Genomic DNA, 22,980 nt, shown 5'->3' on the forward strand with positions numbered 1-22,980 from the left:
CTGTCAATGGGCGTTAACAGAGAATGCGTTGCAGTTCTACCTGTTTACCGATGGAGCGGGTTTCACAAACCACGGGGCAGTGAATCTACGGAACATGCATTGCTGGTCCGTGGACAATCCTCACTGGCTCATACAGGTAGATCGACAGCGACCGTGGACCGTAAATGTATGGTGCGGAATCATTAGCGACCACCTCATTGGTCCTCACTTCATTGCCGGGGCTCAAACAGCTGCAACATACATCGCGTTTCTACAGAATGATCTGCCAACGTTGCTCGAAAATGTCCCACTGGAAACGCGTCGACGTATGTGGTATCAGCATGATGGTGCACCTGCACATTCCGCAATTAACACTAGGCTGACCCTTGACAGGATGTTCGACGGGCGTTTCATAGGACGTGGAGGACGCATAAATTGGCCAGCCCGTTCTGCTGATGTTACACCTCTGGACTTCTTTCTGTGGGGTACGTTAAAGGAGAATGTGTACCGTGATGTGCCTACAACCTCAGAGGATATGAAACAACGTATTGTGGCAGCCTGCGGTGACATTACACCAGATGTACTGCGGCGTGTACGACATTCATTACGCCAGAGATTGCAATTGTGTGCAGCAAATGATGGCCACCACATTGAACATCTATTGGCCTGACATGTCGGGACACACTCTATTCCACTCCGTAATTGAAAACGGGAACCATGTGTGTACGTGTATCTCACCCCTCATGGTAATGTACATGTGCGTCAGTGAAAAAGACCAATAAAAAGGTGTTAGCATGAGGACGTAATGTGCTGTTCCAGTCTCTTCTGTACCTAAGGTCCATCACCGTTCCCTTTGGATCCCTACGTAATTCGGTGCTCTCCGATACACACGATCGAACAGCGGAGGAGTGGTACTCAAGCGTCAACGTTAGGTTACAATATCTCCGGATGTAATTAACATTTTACAATGCAACAAACGGCACTGATTACGTATTTGTTTATATGTTCAGATGTGCTAACAAAACTAACGGGGTTCCATTTAAAAAAAACGTAGGTTTGTGTTAAAAAACATACTTCCGTGCATTTTTGTATGGTTTGTATTAACCAATTACACTAGCCCCTCTCCTCAAGTTCGGTCTGTGGAATCGATTCGTCAGTACTTGATGTGGTTTACGAAATATATCCATCGGTAATGTTAGGTGACTCACCCTGTATACTGTATTCGAATATTATGAAGTACCTGGAAGAAAACGATTTATTGACACATAGTCAGCACGGTTTCAGAAAATATCGTTCTTGTGAAACACAACTAGCTCTTTATACTCATGGAGTAATAAGTGCTATCGACAGGGGATGTCAAATTGATTCCATATTTTAGATTTCCGGAAAGCTTTCGACACCGTTCCTCACAAGCATCTTCTAACCAAACTGCGTGCCTACGTAGTATCGCCTCAGTTGTGCGACTGGATTCGTGATTTCCTGTCAGAAAGGTCACAGTTCGTAGTAATAGACGGAAAGTCATCGAGTAAAACAGAAGTAATATCCGGCGTTCCCCAAGGAAGTGTTATAGGCCCTCTATTGTTCCTGATCTACATATACTAACGACATAGGAGACAATCCGAGTAGCCGTCATAGATTATTTGCAGATGATGCTGTCATTTACCGTCTTATAAAGTCATCAGATGATCAAAACGACTTGCAAAATCATTTAGATATCTGTATGGTGCGAAAAGTGGAAATTGACCCTGAATAAGGAGAAGTGTGAAGTTATTCACATGAGTACTAAAAGAAGTCAGCTAAATTTCGATTACGCGTTAAGTCACACAAATGTGAAGACTGTAAATTCAACTAAATAATTAGTGATTACAATTACAAATAACCTAAACTGGAACGATCACATAGATAATATTGTGGGTAGAGCAAACCAAAGACTGCGATTCATTGGCAGAACACTTAGAAGGTGCAACAGGTCTACTAAATAGACTGCTTACACCACGCTTGTCCGCCCTATTCTGAAGTATTGCTGTGCGGTGTGGGATCCGCATCAGGTGGGACTGACGGATGACATCGAAAAATTACAAAGAAGGGCAGCTCGTTTTGTATTATCGCGAAATAGGGGAGATAGTGTCACAGACATGATACGTTGAGTGGCAATCATTAAAACAAAGGAGTTTTTCGTTGCGACGGGATCTTCTCATGAAATTTCAATCACCAGTTTTCTCCTCCGATTGAGAAAACATTCTGTTGACACCCACCTACATATGGAAAAAATGATCATCACGATAAAATAAGAGAAATAAGGGTTCGGACAGAAAAATTTAAGTGCTCGTTTTTCCCGCGTGCCGTTCGAGAGTGGAACGGTAGAGAGACAGCTTGAAGGTGGTTCATTGAACCCTCTGCCAGGCTCTTTATTGTGAATAGCAGAATAATCACGTAGATGTATTGGCCTCAGCTTACCTTTCTTACGAGAACAGAATTCCTCCTTCTGAGGAAGTGTGGAGACTTGTAGACAGCAGCTCACAGCGGAATGATAAACCAGTGGTTGGCTGTGATGCCATCGCCCAAAACCTCGTGTGGGGTAGCAGCAACACCAGCCTTTAATTTTTAGCCGAAAACAATATGGAGATCCTGAATAGGGGCAGGGAACCTACGTTCAGGAACATCACAAGTGAAGAATTAATTGATATATGTTTTGAGTCCGTTGTAGTGGGCAGCTGTGTCAAAAAATGGTATTTAGCGTAGGAATCATCCTTATTTGCCACATGTTTCTGATGTTTGAAAATAAAATGGGTACTAAACATACCATGGTCTACAGGAATTCTCGGAAATCATACTGGGCCTCATATAGGAAAGACTTCGACTTATGCTTATATAAAGTCAGAACTTCGATAAGGCACCCAGCAATATCTACGAAATGCCACACGCACTGAGGTCTGCCAGTATGACCTCGTGCTCAGAAAAACCTGGCAAAACACCAAGAAATCCACCATCAGGAATGTAGCTTGGTGGAACAGTAATATGGAGTTCCAGAGGAGTCAGGTAAGAAGACTGTTCAACCTAGCAAGGAGGAAAGGACAATGGGCGAAATATAGGTAGGTCTTTGCCAAATACAACATCGTTATTAAGCAAAAAAAAAACTGTCATCCTCGGATGTCGTCTCTAAGGAAGTCGAAGGTACAGTTACTTGTGCCAGACCACAAAATCCTCACCAGAATACAAACTAACCCAGAAGGTGTTTTGAGGAAGGAGAATAGTGCTTATTCGAGGATAGCGAACGAGACTCTGGATATGCTCCTCAAGACTCAATTTCCTTAAAGCATTCTGGCAGACAACACAGACCACAGTCAGCCCCTAAGAGGCTCTGGCATACAAAGGAAGAACTGAGAGTCTGCCAGAGAATGTGTTGATTTTAACGCAACCCAGTGAGCGGTAGGAATGTTTCTGCAGCTGAAGCCGTTGGGTTCTTTCCAACCTTAGAGCAACACGCAGAAAAGATCTTAATTAGATTTCTATGTAAGTTTTTTAGGGTTAGCCTAGCGGGAAGAATCATTTCTAATGCTTGGAGGACAGTGAAGGTTGATGTCATTCCGAAGCCAGGGAGGACTGATCATACCAAGGCCAATCAGTCTCTCTTCATTTCGTTTAAAGGCATTAGAAAAAGCTGGTTATGTGCACGTTATGGAAGGAGGCTAACTAACATTCCTCTACTCGTAGACCAACACGCATATCATCCACGCATGCGAAACAGCACCAACTTCTTGGTAAGGTTTAAAACGCGCTACTGTTTCAGCAAATTGCTCTCTGAATCTTATTTAATACCAAGGGGGCTTTTAGCAGTAAGACCTTCGAATCCATTATTAGAGCTGCAGAAGAGCGCAGAAGGCACCATGATGAGTGAAAATGGTGATCAACACCACCAGGAGGTGTCTGTAAGAAAGGTGTTTTCTCCACTAATGTGGAAACTGGCGGTGAGTGAAGTCACTGAAGAGCTTAGTACTAGAGGCGATTTTTGGCAGTAATACACAGACGACTTAGAATAATACTTGGAAAATTTGGTAGTACTGTTAGAAAACTGAACGTTGTGTAAAACTGGTGCAGGATGCAGAATGTAAGCGTCAGCCCTAAGAAACCTGTTGTAGTACTATATATGAGAAAGCATATCCAGCACACATACTGGACTCTTAATATTCTCGATGAAACTCTTCCTGTGGAGGCGATAGTAGAGTATATAGGGGTAACCCTGCAGATGAAGTCGTCGCGGACCCCTCACATAAAGAATATATGTTCCAAGGCGAAAAGTAATCTTATGAGCACTAGAAGAGCCTGTGGAAAAATCTGGGGTCGAAACCCCAAGAATGTATACTGGATATACATCACTGTAATGAGACCTATGACAATTAATGCGGCTACAGTGTGGTGGAACAAAGTAACTTAACAGAAAGTGGCTGCTAAGGCATTAGGTGCATAAACTGACCTTCAGTCATAACACTTTGAACTAGCACACACCCGCTGCTCGGATGGAGTCCATGCTGGTCATGCGCCCCATTACCCCTGTGAATTAAAATGAAGGCAGCGGCAGAGATATAAAGGTTAAAAACTAGAAATAACTGAATACATGTAGGATATCCGGAATTTCACACCAGTATAGGGAATGTGATATGGTGGGAGGAATACCAGCTGAATGTACAGAAACTCCCAGCCACTTCAATAAAGCTTTCAGTGTAACAACTGGAAGTAGGAAGCAGCGAAAGAACGAACCACGACACTGTGCAGGAGATATAGTTTGTTTTACGGATGAGTCAAAAACGAGCGAAGGCTCTGGGACCATGGTATACAGGGTACAGCCCAGATTAGAGGGCGCAATCTCTCTAGGGAAGCTGGCCAAGATATTCTCGCTATCAAGGTGGGCGCAGAAAAGAATTTGTATAGTCACTACGAAGATCGTACCATCTGCATCTATTCCGACAGCCAAGAAACTTTGAAATTTCTTTCAGCCCCTGCAATGAGATCAAAGACCGTTACAGAATTCCAGAAAGCCCTTGTGAGACTAGGAGGAAAAAAGGGTAGACTTACTGTGGGTCCCTGGTCACTCATCAATCAGTGGCAATTGTACGAGGTCGTGTAATAGGGCTACGAGAAACTGGATGTGTTGTGTATGAGGAGGAACTATAGGCCTCATGGTAAAAGGGTGACCCGGCTGAGTCACGCAGTTTGACTCTTAGTCTGATCACGAGGTGTGGCCATTAATTGCACGCGTTGATCACGTAGGCTGACGTGAGGATCAATGAACTATACTTGACGGCATGTATCTGGAACATCTTAGGTGATTAGAAAGTCAGTAGACAGGAATACAATTAAATACTTGGCTGTAATTCAGCATCAGCGGTGAACGTCGATCTTGACTTTGTGCAATAATATTTACAAGTGCAGTTATAGACTGAACAGCGAATACTTATTTACAGTTCTGATTGCTTCATACATATAGATCAATTGGCAATGCATAAACTGTATGTGACGCCTGGCTAGGTCGTAGCTACTGACTTAGCTGAAGGCTATGCTAACTAGCGTCTCTGTAAATGAGATCTCTGAAGCTATAACAAGTGAACCATTCCTATTAAAGTCGGCTGTAGAACCGGCCAGTGCGCCAGCTTGTCTCGTAAGACCAGCCGAGTGGCGGCGCTCGGTCTGCTAGCGTCGACAGTGGCGACTCGCGGGTACAATGTTTACTGACGGACCGCGGCCGATTTGAAGCCTACAGCCTAGCAAGTGTGGTGCCCTGCGGTGACGCCACAGGATGTTCCTTCTACGAAACTGCAGAAAGAAATCGCAGGAATGTAGCGACAGTACATGATTGGTGGTATTTATGGTCATGGTAATGTATGGTCAGAAGTAGACCGGGCTCTGGATGACCACTGGCACTACATAGAGGGAAGGTCATCGTGTTCGGCGTATGGCTCTGGCGCATCGTACTGCACCTGCAGCAGCAATCTTTGCAGTATTTGACACCGCAGTGACACGACAGTTACCGAACGGTTACTTCAAGCACAGCTCCGATCCAGACGCTCCGTAGCGTACATTCCACTGACCGGAAAACACAGTCGTTTGTGACTTCAGTGGTATCAAGCGGCAGCTCATTAGAGAGCAGTGCCGACGTGTGTTGTGTCTGCTGACGAAAGCTGGTCCTGCCTCTGTGCAGGTAACAGCCATCTGTAGGTTAGAATGAGGCCAGCTGAGGGCCTGCGACCGACCTATCCGCGTGCTAGACACACTGGACCTTGAGCTGCAGTTATCGTCTGGGGCGCGGTTTCGTATGACTGCTGGATCACTCTCGCGGTTCACCCTGGCTGCAAATTTGTGAGCCGGCCGGAGTGGCCGAGCGGTTCTAGGCGCTTCAGTCTGGAACCGCGAGACCGCTACGGTCGCAGGTTCGAATCCTGCCTCGGGCATGGATGTGTGTGATGTCCTTAGGTTAGTTAGGTTTAAGTAGTTCTAAGTTCTAGGGGACTGATGACCTCAGAAGTTAAGTCCCATAGTGCTCAGAGCCATTTTGCAAATTTGTGCATCCGTCGGGTGGTTCGACCTGTTGTGCTGCCATTCATCAACAGCATTCCATGTGTGTCGTTCAACAGGATAACGCTCGCCCTCACACCACTGTGGTAACCCAAGTGCTTCTCAGAGTGTCAGAATGTTGTCTTGGCCTGCACGATCACCAGATCTGTCTCCAACCGAGCAGATATGGGACACCATCGGATGACAACTCCAGCGGTATCTACAAAAAGTGGTAACCGTCCGTGTATTGACCAACCAAGTGCAACAGGCACGGAACTCCTTCCCACAAACTGACATCCAGCACCTTTACAACACAATGGATCCTCGTTTGCATGCTTGCATTCAACATTCCGGCAGCTACACTGGTTACTAATACGCCATAATTTCATATTTGAAATGGATTATCTCGTTCTTACACTAACTTGTGACCTTGCAATGTTAATTACTTAAATATTTTACCTAGACAGATGTATTTCCGTAATTTCATTTCTCTGCATTACTTATGTTTTGGTGTTGCGATTTCTTTCCACGAGTGCAATGCAGTAATGGCGTTAGTGATAGCCGCAACCTGCAAACAGTGCATCTATCTAGCCAATCGACAGGCAGAACGATTTTATTGAGAAATCACTCACGAACAACGACATTACGGACAGCTGCGTATAAGCGTGTAGCGCTGTACCTGTACCCATGTGCAACCAAATCATTAGTCCAGTGGACCTCGTTCAGTGCTGTAAGTGTCCAGTAGCGGAGGTCTTGCCCACGCAGATATCTGTGTACTGTCACCTGAGTAAGCAGTGGTACGCTTGCGGGGCTGGTTTCTTCTGTATCCCATTGTGAGAAGAGGGTGCTGAATAATGTAACAGCCCATATGTCTAAAGTTGTTCAGGGCTTGGTTTTCGCCAAAGAAACCCAGTGTTATCAACATGTTGTTGTCCAAGGACTTAAATACCTATGTGCAGGGTAGGGGCAGCAGCTTCGCCTCCCTCACCCCCTGCCCCACAGGGAAAATAATCTTCGCTAACGCATCTCGCATCCTGTCATGGCAAACAGGTAAGTGTACCTACTTAATATAAGTTTGAAGAAAGCCTATTCATGCAATGGATACTGATTGGTGTAAACCATTTCGTCATTCACCCCATTAACATCATCCTACAGGACAGATCTCAGATGTTGGGTCCCCTCTTGTTGATGCCCACGGCTGTTGAACAGATGTCGGCAGATATCCTCGAATAATGCTACTCTCGGCTCGCGCTTGACTCGGTACATGAGACAACTCCTGTGCGTGCACAATATCAACGATGAAGAGTCCCATTTGTGGGGCACCCGTGCCAAACGCGATCAGAAAAACTCGTGGATATTGTCCGTCCCTCACTCCACTATTGTGTACAGACCTGTTCACACTACTGCCACAAGACACACGCAGTGTCAAATAATAAAAAAATAAAGGCTCTTTATTCTGGTGCGGTTTAGTAGATTTGTACGACTATCAGCAAAGCATGACAAATACTTGGTGAACATTGTGTTCTTTGCATGGGTATTTGATTAGCAGTAAGAGTAAAGTTGTATTGTATTAGTAATGGGACTGTGTGTGCCCAATAGTGTTATCTTGTGACTTCGGTTTTACATATTTTGTAGAAAAGAATGACCATGACATCAGGTGTTTTTTGATGTTTTGTGACAATGATTTTATGTCAGCTGGTCTACCTCATGTATCGTTATACCCAAATGGTTTACAAATGTTAATCTACATTCAGGTATGTGGTACTATACTAAGAGTAATGGATATAGTACGTGTAACTCATGTAAGCCCTCCCTCAAACCTGTCAAGTTATTTCTTCACAGATCCAATGATGGCACCTTTAGTGTGTTGAAACCGGTTATCCAGTAAACAATATTTAAGAGATCTTGGCTTTTGAATTATTTCTACAACAGAGTGATCGGCCCACTACGCACTATGTGTTCACTGCAGCACAGTAATCAGTACCACACACCCTGTGTCCTCCCATCCTCATGCGGCAGTATCGTGGCGTAATTTATCAACTAGAAAATAGTCCAAAAATGGCACGTTTCTCTATGAACTAAGTGCGTTGTGTTGAGGTACTCCTGTAACCAGCAAAATCACCAGATCTGTCTCCAGTAGAACATGTGTGAGACCAGCCTAGAAGCCAATGCCAGTACGCAGGTCATCAACGACCTCACAGTAGTTTTGGGCCGTATTGCGTCAGGAAAGGGTAAAGGACTTTCTGACACCCATCTTAATTGAATCGGTAGATGCGATAGGACAGACAGGGTACAACGTCATGCTGGTAAGTGGGATCATATTGTCAAGTTCTTTGAAAATTTGATTCGAATTTGTAATCACTGATATAACACCACACAACCACCCAAACCGTGAAGTTTCATTTGGTTTCTTCCTCACTTTCTAAGATAGTTTAGATTTTGGGCATCAAAGTCCATCTCCTGACAACAACTGTTGCTCTTATCTATTGTAAAGGATGAGCCAGACAGTAGTAGATTTTACTTTATTATATCAGCTTCTTAACGGTAACTTCATTTTTCCATTGCGGCCAAGCCACGGCCGGCAGTGTTAGCTGCCTGTAAATACTTTCGTCCCACGGTCTAGTAACAGGAAGTCAGCACCGAGGAAGGGCACCTTGATCACGAGCCTCTTTCATGTGCTTACGAGGTAACGCCGCCCCAGGCGTCGCTTAGCAGGCAACGCTCTGGAAATTTGCATGCCGCCCGCACGGTTTGCTCGGTCCTGACCAATGAGGGCGGAGGAAGCCGCGTGGTGCGTCGAATGTACCCGGCCACCCGTCGCCGGGTCCGCTCTCTTGTATTCTTGCTCACCCGCGAGTCGGATGCGCGCCCTGTAGCATTGAACATCTCCCGCTTCTCCCGGTGCTGCGGGACTGTGGACTTAGTTTTGGCAGACAACCACTTTCGTTAGCTTCGCGAACTATGTCTCCCTAAACTCTACGCTCTGGCTCACCCTCACCTCCCTAGGGCCATGTAACTCCTTTCAACATGCTTCCGCCAATAAATGACCTTTATCTAAAAATAATACTATTCATTCCATAACGCCCACCGCCTGCCCATACGTACATCCTGTACCCTATCATGTAATTGTGATTACCGTCTCGTAATTCCACTACTACAGGGTGTTACAAAAAGGTACGGCCAACCTTTCAGGAAACATTCCTCACACACAAATAAAGAAAAGATGTTATGTGGACATGTGTCCGGAAACGCTTAATTTCCATCTTAGAGCTCATTTTAGTTTCATCAGTATGTACGGTACTTCCTCGATTCACCGCCAGTTGGCCCAATTGAAGAAAGGTAATGTTGACTTCGGTGCTTGTGTTGACATGCGACTCATTGCTCTACAGTACTAGCATCAAGCACATCAGTACGTAGCATCAACAGGTTAGTGTTCATCACGAACGTGGTTTTGCAGTCAGTGCAATGTTTACAAATGCGGAGTTGGCAGATGCCCATTTGATGTATGGATTAGCACGGGGCAATAGCCGTGGCGGGGTACGTTTCTAACGAGACAGATTTCCAGAACGAAGGTGTCCCGACAGTAAGACGTTCGAAGCAATTGATCGGCGTCTTAGGGAGTACGGAACATTCCAGCCTATGACTCGCGACTGGGGAAGACCTAGAACGACGAGGACACCTGCAATGGACGAGGCAATTCTTCGTGCAGTTGACGACAACCCTAATGTCAGCGTCAGAGAAGTTGCTGCTATACAAGGTAACGTTGACCACGTCACTGTATGGAGAGTGCTACGGGAGAACCAGTTGTTTCCGTACCATGTACAGCGTGTGCAGGCACTATCAGTAGCTGATTGGCCTCCACGGGTACACATCTGCGAATGGTTCATCCAACAATGTGTCAATCCTCATTTCAGTGCAAATGTTCTCTTTACGGATGAGGCTTCATTCCAACGTGATCAAATTGTAAATTTTCGCAATCAACATGTGTGGGCTGACGAGAATCCGCACGCAATTGTGCAATCACGTCATCAACACAGATTTTCTGTGAACGTTTGGGCAGGCATTGTTGGTGATATCTTGATTGGGCTCCATGTTCTTCCACCTACGCTCAATGGAGCACGTTATCATGATTTCATACGGGATACTCTACCTGTGCTGCTAGAACATGTGCCTTTACAAGTACGACACAACATGTGGTTCACGCACGATGGAGCTCCTGCACATTTCAGTCGAAGTGTTCGTACGTTTCTCAACAACAGATTCGGTGACCGATGGATTGGTAGAGGCGGACCAATTCCATGACCTCCACGCTCTTCTGACCTCAGCCCTCTTGACTTTCATTTATGGGGGCATTTGAAAGCTCTTGTCTACGCAACCCTGGTACCAAATGTACTCTTCGTGCTCGTATTGTGGACGGCTGTGATACAATACGCCATTCTCCAGGGCTGCATCATTGCATCAGGGATTCCATGCGACGGAGGGTGGCTGCATGTATTCTCGCTAACGGAGGACATTTTGAACATTTCCTGTAACAAAGTGTTTGAAGTCATGCTGGTACGTTGTGTTCTTGTGTGTTTCCATTCCATGATTAATGTGATTTGAAGAGAAATAATAAAATGAGCTCTAACATGGAAAGTAAGCGTTTCCGGACACATGTGCACATAGCATATTTTCTTTCTTTGTGTGTGAGGAATGATTCCTGAATTTTTGGCCGTACCTTTTTGTAACACCCTGTATATGGCAAAATATTTGTTCAACATCGCACAAGTAATGACTTCCTAAGACGAGCGCGCGACTTGCTGACAACCAGTGGTCATTTGACGAACAACAGGATGTCAGACAGTGTCTTGCGCACGCGTCGCTTGCGCCTGTCTGAGGCGAGTGCTCCTCCCGCAGACAGCGTTCGCGTGGCCAGACGTGTGCTGGGCCAGCAGCAGGGGGCGTGGCTGCTGCAGGCGCCGCCGCTGACCGCCATCCCGCGCTGCAGCAGCTCGCTCATCCTGCTGCACTACGACTGCCCGCAGAACCGCAGGATCTTCCAGCAGGTACTGTACCCTACATAAATTGCTGCAAGTACCCATGTAGTGTTGTAGCAGAAGTAAGTGAAGTGTTTAGTACCAGTCCGCTTATTGAATAGACAGCTAAAGGTACAGTTTGAAACATACTATGAGTTGACAAAAGTCGTGGGACATCTCCTAATATTGTCTCAGACCTCCTTCTGCCCGGAGTAGCGCAGCTACTCGACTTGGCATGAACTCGACATGTCGATGTAAATCTCCTGCGGAAATATGGAGTCATACTGCCTCCATACCCATTCATGATTGCGGAAGTGCTGACAGCGCAGGATTTTGTGCACGAACTAACCTCTCGATTGTGTCCCATATTTGTTCGATGGGATTCATGCGATCTGGGTGCCCCAATCATTCGATCGAACTGTCTAGCGGCCGGCCTTGTGGCCGAGCGGTTCTAGGCGCTTCAGTCTGGAACCGCGCGATTGTTACGGTTGCAGGTTCGAATCCCGCCTCGGGCATGGATGTGTGTGACGTCCTTAGGTTAGTTAAGTTTAAGTAGTTATAAGTTCTAGGAGACTGATCACCTCAGATGTTAAGTCCCATAGTGTTCAGAGCCATTTGAACCACTTTAATTATCTAGAATATTCTTCAAACCAATTGCGAACAACTGTGCCCCACTGACATGGTGTGTTGTCATCCACAAAAATTCCCATCGTTCTTTGGGAACATGAAGTCCATGAATGGCTGCAAATGGTCTCCAAGTGTCCGAACATAACCATTTACGTCAGTTTTCGATTCAGCTGGACCAGAGGATCCAGTGTATTCCTTGTAAAAACAGCCATCACCAACCCTCAACATACATTGTTGACGATCTGTGTCCATGATTTCGTTGGGTCTGCACCACACTGGAACCCTACTAATAGCTCTTATGAACTGAAATTGAGACCTCTCACCAGTCCACGGCTTTCCAGTCATCTAGGGTCCAACTGATATGGCCACCAGCCCAGCAGAGGCGCGACAGACAATGTCTTGTCAGCAAAGACACCTGTGTTGGTCGTCTGATGCCATAGCCCATTAACGACAGATTTCGCCGTCCTGTCCTAATGGATGTATTCGTCGTACGTCCCACACCGATTTCTGTGTTTATTTCACGCAGTTCTGCTTGTCTGTTATCACTGATAACTCTAAGCAAACGCCGCGCGGGATTAGCAGAGCGGTCTGAGGCGCTGCAGTCATGGGCTGTGCGGCTGGTCCCGGCGGAGGTTCGAGTCCTCCCTCGGGTATGGGTGTGTGTGTTTGTCCTTAGGATAATTTAGGTTAAGTAGTGTGTAAGCTTAGGGACTGATGACCTTAGCAGTTAAGTCCCATAAGATTTCACACACATTTGAACATTTGTAAGCAAACTCCGCTGCTCTTGGTTGTTAAATGAAGTCTGTTGGGCACTGTGTTGTCTATAGTGAGAGGTAGTAACTGAAAATTGGTATTCCGAGCACACTCTTGATACTGTGGACTTCGGAATACTGAATTCCCTAGAATCTAGCTTCAACTGCTACTCCATGTTCAACATCTGTTAATTCCTGTCGTGCAGCCATAATCACGTTAGAAACCTTTTTACATGAATTACCTGAATTCAAATGATGCTCCGTCAATGGTTCAAAATGGCTCTGAGCACTATGGGACTTAACATCTGAGGTCATCAGTCCCCCAGAACTTAGAATTACTTAAACCTAACTAACCTAAGGACATCACACACATCCATGCCCGAGGCAGGATTCGAACCTGTGACCGTAGCGATCGCGCGGTTCCAGACTGACGCGCCTAGAATCGCTTGGCCACACCGGCCGACGCTCCGCCAATGCACTGCCCTTTTATACCTTGTGTGCATGATACTACCGTCATCTGGTATTACCACAGTGCTGTCCTGATACTCAGTAATGTTCTGTATTCTTAAAGCCATTCAAATACTCAACTGTAACCTGTTCTTCAGTAGGGTGACAGAGATAGTGCTGTCTCAGACAGGTCTCCCCCTTCGACATGTCCTTCTATCAAGGCCAATTGCATTACATATAAAGTGGTGGGCTGTTCTTCTACTGGCTGAGGCATGTGAAGCACAGCCTGCACGGTTTCTATATTTCCTATATTTATGATACTTAATGCTCTGATTCATTACACAAGATGGCTGCATCTTTATGTATGTCACCTTTATCTGTGTCAGTATAATTTATGACCAACACAATCAATCATGGCTCTCCATGGTAAATGATATTAAAGTGGACATAGCCAGCAGAAAAATTGGTCGGAAATTAAGAAACTCCAAGTGAAATAACCTGGTTTGTTTATTTAGGTATGTTCAGTGTTGTGCTAAGTATAAAAAGACATGAAATGAGGGATAGTTTGATTATAAAAACAATTACTGACATACTTCAGTGTATGATTACTTTTTAGCATTGTCAAATATGATTCAGTACCTTTTTAAAAATGTAACAACTGCAAGAAGCTTCTGCTCGCATTAGACTACATTACCAGAACCACTTTTCAAGTTGTCCTCCAATGCTTAATGCTAAGCAACTGTGTGCATGTTGTAGGAGAGAGTGGGATAGGAAATTTCATTTATCTAAGCAAATACCACCCTGGACCCATACTGCTCTACCGACCAAGTGCCAACAGATGCTCCTACCTCTGGGCAAACGCCATCACTACACGTTAATGCGCTACGACACTTGGGGTGAAAGTGCCTGCCACCCACTGCCGCATCTGGTCGATTTAGAGGTCCAGTGTGGAATGACTTCAATATCAAGTTGGGGAGCTGTTGACAGCACACCTGAATAAACACATAAAGCGCATCATTCCAAACCAAGAGAGAGTTAGATATGCCTTCAAGCCTTAGACAGTGTCTGGCTCCACCACTGTATCTTGTGCAATGTTCCACAAAGCCCCCTTGAGTTGCCATAGTCTTTGGGTGCATAAAGGGGATGGGTGCTATGTCTACACTTCATTCAAACACAGTAACATCCACAGCAGATCCTTCCAAGTTTAGATATTACAACTAGTGGTCTCATGGCTTCAATACTGACTCGTTTTTTAAGCACAGGCACAGAGAGAGACTTTTCAGTTGAAATAACGTTATAGATTTTTATTTCAGCTTTTGGCTAGAGACAGCACATACCTCTTATCACTTGGGCAGTGCACTTGCGTTAACTTGCTGTCCTCTTAACCATATGGGATATTCCCAGGGATGAGACATCATTAACATTCCATCACCTTGGCATACTATATCTAGCAATGTTCTCCTGTGTAGGGTTCCATATACTTTGGTCCCAAACTTCAAAAAGTATGAAACATCTGTCAGCAACCACACAGGAACTGCAAAAACCACATACTTTTTTGGTATATCATAGCTCTTTGCTAAATATAATATGTTACAATGATTCTACAATGTTTTGTCATTCATTAATCGTGGTATAGATATGTGATTTTGTATCCCTCTGACATCTAGCGTTTACATTAAAGTCCATGGCTTCTGTTGCAGATTCCTATTACCACAAAACCTTGGATATTAACACCCCATACCTCTAATCTATCCCTGAAAGTTAAGTATCAAATGAGATCAGATGTGTAACACAGGTGTAATCAATTCCATTAAGAATAAAGCATATCCTCTAGTCATTTGTGAAATGTAACTTCCATCATTTAAGTTTGTAGTAATTGTAAATTTCTAAATAGCATCTACACATAGAAAGATCTAGTGAAACATCGTCATTATACTGTATGACACTATTTAGATCGCATGGGTGAGTGAACCAAAGACTGTGTTTTATTGTCACATACGTATCACATGCAGGAAATCTTTACTAAAAGAGATTGCCTACATTTTGCCTGTCATTCCCCTTACACAGTATTGCTGCATGCTATAGAATGCTTACAGGTAGAACTGATAGAGCCTTAGAGAATGACATGACCAATTTACCTCCCCATCGGTACCTAATCAACAGTTGAGCTCACTCCATTGTTTTCAATAGATAATATTGTGTGTAGGCTCCATAAAGCTTTTTAACATGGTTCTGCTGTCTATGTGAAGACTGCACCAAAAATAAGATGTGCAATACCCACATGCTATATTATGGTGTTTAGTGGAGATATTCCACTATTTCACCCTCAGTTCTGGTATTTAAGTATTGAATCATGAATATGTCTGACTCTGATATCATTTTACAACTAGGTGCATATCCTGCTACTTGGGTAGTGGACATGCATGATCTTACTCCCATATTAGATGCTTGTACACCTGTGATCTGCACTAGGCATATACTGTATGGTCAAAAATCTCTGGATACTTGCAGTAGACAGTAATATGGAGAGTTTCTGCCACTCAAAATATACACCATGTTTAAAAAGAAAACTGTGACAGATGGTAGAAAAAATAGCATAAATGCACCAAATACTTACATTTCGTTCCAAGATGGAACAAAGTCTCTCTAGTTAAAGAATGGCAGGTTAGAGCCCAACAGTTCACTCATCAAGTTAGCTGTCAAAGCAATGTTGCATCTCAGAAGTACATTTTATCTGACCACTTACTCACCAAAAGGCATCAATGTAGCAATTGCACCAGATGTCAATTTTGTCATTGTAACGTGCAGCAATGTGAAATTGTTTGGTTCAGTCAGATAGAGTGGAGATGCTTGTGCAAAAATCTATTTTATATAGAGAATCAGCTCACCACAGTACACAGCCGACTTGAGGTCAACTGCCTCAATAGTAACAGTGTTTGATGGTACAGTATTGAAACTGCTACATCGAGAGGGCACACATAGCATATATTTAAAAAAGCAAAGTGTTATGAACGTACATAGAGTTTACGATGTAGTTTGTTTTTCCACAGAATTTATTAGTTAAGTGGAAGTTTTAAAAAGATGTTCAAACACTTGGTAGAATATATACTGTGACAAAAGTTTCTGTAGGCATTTAGGTGGATGACTGCAAAGCTGTATGTGAAATGATCACATACATGCTGATTTTAGTATGTACAGAGACAAGAACTTGCTAAATGTTTCCACATGGTGAACAGTATAGTTGTGATGAAACAACAACCATGTGTTAATACCATTGTATGTACGAGGGTAATAAACATAATATGGCTTTAAAATGTTACAACATGTGTTTAATTTTCAAATATGCATATTAGTATATTTTTTCTACTACTTTTATAAGTGAGACAAAACACCACATCATTATTACACCATCAGGGATGTATAAAAGTGTTCTGACTTAAACTATGAAATCCTGAGAAAAGCTGTATTCAGAATCAATAGCAATGCGTGGTACAAAAATCCAATTAAGCCCATCAACAAGCATAGCTTGTATGTTATACCAGCAGTGCCAATATGTAACCCATGTTTATTTTTTTCTACTATAGAGCAATTAAGTTGCAACAATTGTGATAAATATTTGTTTTAAACTAAAAATAATACATATTTTGATACATAACACAGATATTTTTATTTTTGGATCCAAAGATCTATAACCACACTTTTTTAGACAAACAACATGTATATTTTTTGTAAGTGTAGTGTTACTTTACACATTTTACACATAAAAACACCTGCTTAAATAGGAAATTTAGTGGTGTTATCCTCAGGGTCTTTTAGTATGAGCTGCCTCCACAAGTGGTCATAAAGCCCCCCCTGCATAGAACATCCGAAGTAAAAGACAAGATAATGACAACCAACTGCTAATACTGGAAGTCACACTAGGTTAGTCACTATAATACGAGTAAATGGGTAGGTTTGAGTTTGGTTGGAGCCTAGAACTAAGATTGTTTGCCAAAATTTGTAAAGGACAGCTCTGTAACGTTAAAGAAGGAAATTTGTTGTGTGTTTAACTGTTATCTACACAGTAAATTCTACAAGTTTATCTCTGTGAGACAACATTTCTCCTGCATATTGATACTTAGCTGCAGGGTAACAGAGTATAGGATTGCAGGGTTGTAGATACAAAGATTGTGATTATTGGTGCTGTAATATGTACTCACTTCGATGTGTTAGCGTTTTTTCTCGTAACTGTGCTGTGAAGGGGTCTAAGCTAGTCAGTATAGATTAAACGTTTTGCTTCCATGCGTTCACACCTCAATATCTTAACTGTTGTGCTGGGAAGATAAACATTAATGACTTTCGTGTGCCTCAACTACTTGGAGGTACTAACCAGCCCAAAAAATACTACTCATAATAGCTATAACTACACTCCTGGAAATGGAAAAAAGAACACATTGACACCGGTGTGTCAGACCCACCATACTTGCTCCGGACAATGCGAGAGGGCTGTACAAGCAATGATCACACGCACGGCACAGCGGACACACCAGGAACCGCGGTGTTGGCCGTCGAATGGCGCTAGCTGCGCAGCATTTGTGCACCGCCGCCGTCAGTGTCAGCCAGTTTGCCGTGGCATACGGAGTTCCATCGCAGTCTTTAACACTGGTAGCATGCCGCGACAGCGTGGACGTGAACCGTATGAGCGAGGGCGTATAGTGGACATGCGGGAGGCCGGGTGAACGTACCGCCGAATTGCTCAACACGTGGGGCGTGAGGTCTCCACAGTACATCGATGTTGTCGCCAGTGGTCGGCGGAAGGTGCACGTGCCCGTCGACCTGGGACCGAACCGCAGCGACGCACGGATGCACGCCAAGACCGTAGGATCCTACGCAGTGCCGTAGGGGACCGCACCGCCACTTCCCAGCAAATTAGGGACACTGTTGCTCCTGGGGTATCGGCGAGGACCATTCGCAACCGTCTCCATGAAGCTGGGCTACGGTCCCGCACACCGTTAGGCCGTCTTCCGCTCACGCCCCAACATCGTGCAGCCCGCCTCCAGTGGTGTCGCGACAGGCGTGAATGGAGGGACGAATGGAGACGTGTCGTCTTCAGCGATGAGAGTCGCTTCTGCCTTGGTGCCAATGATGGTCGTATGCGTGTTTGGCGTCGTGCAGGTGAGCGCCACAATCAGGACTGCATACGACCGAGGCACACAGGGCCAACACCCGGCATCATGGTGTGGGGAGCGATCTCCTACACTGGCCGTACACCACTGGTGATCGTCGAGGGGACACTGAATAGTGCACGGTACATCCAAACCGTCATCCAACCCATCGTTCTACAATTCCTAGACCGGCAAGGGAACTTGCTGTTCCAACAGGACAATGCACGTCCGCATGTATCCCGTGCCACCCAACGTGCTCTAGAAGGTGTAAGTCAACTACCCTGGCCAGCAAGATCTCCGGATCTGTCCCCCATTGAGCATGTTTGGGACTGGATGAAGCGTCGTCTCATGCGGTCTGCACGTCCAGCACGAACGCTGGTCCAACTGAGGCGCCAGGTGGAAATGGCATGGCAAGCCGTTCCACAGGACTACATCCAGCATCTCTACGATCGTCTCCATGGGAGAATAGCAGCCTGCATTGCTGCGAAAGGTGGATATACACTGTACTAGTGCCGACATTGTGCATGCTCTTTTGCCTGTGTCTATGTGCCTGTTGTTCTGTCAGTGTGATCATGTGATGTATCTGACCCCAGGAATGTGTCAATAAAGTTTCCCCTTCCTGGGACAATGAATTCACGGTGTTCTTATTTCAATTTCCAGGAGTGTATTAGTCTGCAGAAGAAGTAAATATTCATGTGATGCTGTTCAGTACATTGTCCTCAGTCAACAATAGTGATATCTGCATTTATACCCCTAACACCCTGTATGTGATAAATGGTCTCTGGGAAAAATAATATGTAGAAAAGTGGATAATGTGTAGGCAACACATCTACACTCTTCATCACATACAAGTGTTTATAGACATTCTATTGAATTTTTACTTTAATGACTGTAGCAGAACATTATTTGATAATTAGTAAACCAGCTTTGAAGAGTCTTGAATTAAGCCAGTAGCAGCAAGAAAGCTTTAGTCCGGAATATGTGATTACGGAAAATACCGATTTAAGATCTGATCCATACCTGAATGTTTTGAACTTACACAACAGCGATTTCTGTCTATAGGAGTCTAATCCAATTAGAAAGAATTTTTGGTGCATAATTCTCCTACCTTAGTAGCATGCCAAAATCAGGTTCTGTCACACATTTTTAAAAAATATACAGGAGAAAATTTTTACAGTTATTAAAGTATAGATATGTGAGGACATCACCCTCTATATTATAGCGTAATCTTGACAATTAGTGTTGACTCCGTCTGTTCAGTCTCTGTAATATGTAATTTGATGTATAACTTCGAATATTTCATCGTTCCTCTACTAAAGTATAGATGTGTGGTGTCATCTCTCCAGCTATATTTTAGTATAATCTTATTTGACAGCTTATTCAGTGCATTTGCTAAGTAATCTGATATATAATTTCGAATGTTTCCTCTATTAAAATACACATATGTGGTGTCATCTCCCTCTTATGCTTACATTACAAATTCTTTACTTCCTCCATATACAGCATTTTCCAAGTGCATCTATTCATCAATGCAATAACACTAAAGAGAGAATTGTAGAGGATTCTGACATATGGTTGTACGCAACAAATTATGATTGTTATGTTACAAATGGTTTGTATGGTTACAGTGTACAATACTTTCTATAGTATATATCCTGCTGCTGCCTCACATCATCATTGGGTTAGTGGAGTGTAAATATTTTCTCTTGCTGATATGCTGTAATTGGATTCTACATGGTGTGCCAGTCTCACTTATGAAGAGATAATGTGGAGTTGTGTAGTAGGGTTCCAATGTCTTTACTCTGCAGGGAGTAGAAACGATGTTTTTTGACCCTGTAGGATACTGTCTACATCGAGAAATGGTGCTATTGGCACTAAACTCATGGTTTTTTAATGTTGGTCAGTTTTTTTCAGGGGCAGTGCTAAAATTCTGTTGTAATCCTATCATATTTAGAGTTGACTTAATTAGTTTTCGTCAGGCTGAATATAGACAGTTGATGTTTCACTTTAACAAAACAGTTATATCCTTTGTGAATATTTAATGACACAGCATTTCGATAACTCTACTGTAAGATCTGTGACTGTCTATTTCTAATGCAATGTAAATTATGTATAATATCGAAAATGTCTTCTTATCTTTTGTGTCTCCGTCTGTGTGCAAAGTATCATGTAAACTAATGTGTATTTCTATACATCACAACAGTATCATGATTTATTACCAGAAAACGTAGAAGATATAACAGATCTATTAAATAGACTGTGTGCACGACGCCTCACAGTAACCAAGAGCATTCAGCGATTTTAATTTTATTATTTATTACCGGTCCCTGGTGGCCGAGCGGTTCTAGGCGCTTCAGTCTGCAACCGCGCGACCGCTACGGTCGCAGGTTCGAATCCTGTCTCGGGCATGGATGTGTGTGATGTCCGTAGGTTAGTTAGGTTTAATTAGTTCTAAGTTCTAGGGGACTGATGACCTCAGATGTTAAGTCCCATAGTGCTCAGAGCCATTTGAACCATTATTTATTTCACCTATTTTTTGCAGATGCATATGGGAATGGTGGTTTATAAACAGTTTTTTCACATGTCCTCTAATGTAGTAAACACCCTTCAAACCATCATTTTCAGCACATACAACAACGTGTGATCAGTCCCCATTAGTATTTAAACTAAACACCTATATCCTGTATTTCCCATCTGTATACATGATTTTTCCGTATACTGTGTTTAAAGTAAATTGTAAACCTTCGTTACTCATTGACAATAATCTTATTTTTTCAAGTGATAGTTTATAGGTTTCCTGCAGTCCAGTTATTTTCTCCAAATACTCAAGTTTACAAGTCCTTTTCAGTTCCAACACCGAAAGTATTGGCTAATAAAGAATTCCTTGACATACTCATAGCTGATTAAACCATGAACTTCAGACATGACGACTTCACAGTTCACTACGTCTATATGTGACATATCGTTCATGGAAGAATCAGGGCTTCATTGCAGCTATTGTAGACACGGGGCCCAGTTTCCAGGATGTGCAGAAAAGGAAATTTGTCATACCTGGAGACGACGGTATTATCTATCTGCAATCCTTGTAAGTACGTTTTGGTTTGGAGTCTACTATGTTCGCATGATTGCTGGTGAGTTTCCAATGATGGCAGATTTTTCCCAGCACCTGTTCGAAATAAACTCTTGAAAAGCCCTGACAGGAAACAACTTTTATTAGTATGATCGTGAAACCTCCACTGAAACTGACAGCATGTGATCGTTAAGCTGATGGGATGAAAGGTCTAGATGCAACAAGAATTTTCGTGGACTTCATTGGAGCTCGGGAAATCGAGCAGTCGGCTGGAGGCTGTTGGGGGGTTTAGGACTCAAGTTGTGGACCGGGTGAGGTGGAGGTGAAATTTTAAAGGTAGAGAGTTTGTGTATGAAGTCGAAAGTGAGTCAGTCATTGAAAACATTATTCTGCTGGTACAAAGGCCTACCGGAATTTGAAAGTGAGTTCCCACGCGCGAGCGTGGAGTTCGACGGAGTTATTTTCCGGCCTTGTGGGCGAGAGTTGCGATTTAGTATGTGAGCACGTGCTCGGTAGGCATAGGCCTCATATCAGAATTTGCAGCCATTGTCTGGTTGGAAGTGATTTTCGACAAAAGAGACTAATATGGCGAGGTTTAAGTGAGTAAAATAAATGATAATGTGCTGAAAGTTCTCATTGAGAATTACGAATTGTCCAGGAATAAAGGAGACGACGCACAGAAAGGCCGAAGCGCTGCGTCGTTGATAATTACACAAACAAAAGGTACAGAGATTCGCTAGCTTTCGGAATACACTTCTTTTACAAGCTTGTACACGAACGCACGCACACTCACTAACATACCGACCCTAAATTGTGCTCAGTCGACTGCGCACAGTGTTGGGAAACAGGCGTGCGCATGTTTTTCCTACAAGCTTGAAAAAGGAAGCGTATTCCGAAAGCCAACGAATCTCTGTACCTTTTGTTGGTGTATCTATTGAGGACGCAGGGCTTCTGCCTTTCGGTGAGTCATCTCGTTTATTCCTGAAGAAACAAATAAATTACATTTATTTCTGTGTGTTGTACCCCAACCTGTGGAAAACCTCCCGTATCCTGATGTTCCTTAAACCAGGCAAACCGCCGTCCATCGTCTCCTCCTACCGTCCCATCAGCCTTACCTCGGTCTTCAGCAAGGTCCTGGAATCCATCCTCACCCGACGCATCGACCAGCATCTCCGCCAGCACCGCCTCCTTCCCGTTACCCAGTGTGGCTTTCGGCCGTCCTTCTCTTCCGACGGCCTTCTCCTTCACCTCACTCATCTCCTTTTCGACCATCTTAATTCCCGCCGCTCCGCAATCTTCCTCTCCCTGGACCTCGAACGTGCTTATGACCGCGTATGGCTTTCCGGTCTCCTCTTCAAGCTCCAAACCTTCGCTCTTTCCATTAACTACGTCCGTCT

General features: G+C 43.9%; 1 protein-coding gene across 1 annotated transcript in view; it reads left to right on the forward strand.

The window, feature by feature from the left end:
* The first annotated feature begins 11,360 nt into the window (after positions 1–11,360).
* Positions 11,361–22,980, forward strand: part of LOC124604292 (glutamate receptor ionotropic, delta-2-like) — a 130,022-nt gene continuing 118,402 nt past the window's right edge. Inside the window, exon 1 of the mRNA XM_047136469.1 lies at positions 11,361–11,573. Coding sequence (XP_046992425.1) covers positions 11,361–11,573 — 213 coding nt within the window. The remainder of the gene's footprint in view (positions 11,574–22,980) is intronic.

Source organism: Schistocerca americana, chromosome 1 (genome assembly GCF_021461395.2).
Source record: "Schistocerca americana isolate TAMUIC-IGC-003095 chromosome 1, iqSchAmer2.1, whole genome shotgun sequence".
Taxonomy (NCBI): Eukaryota; Metazoa; Arthropoda; class Insecta; order Orthoptera; family Acrididae; genus Schistocerca; species Schistocerca americana.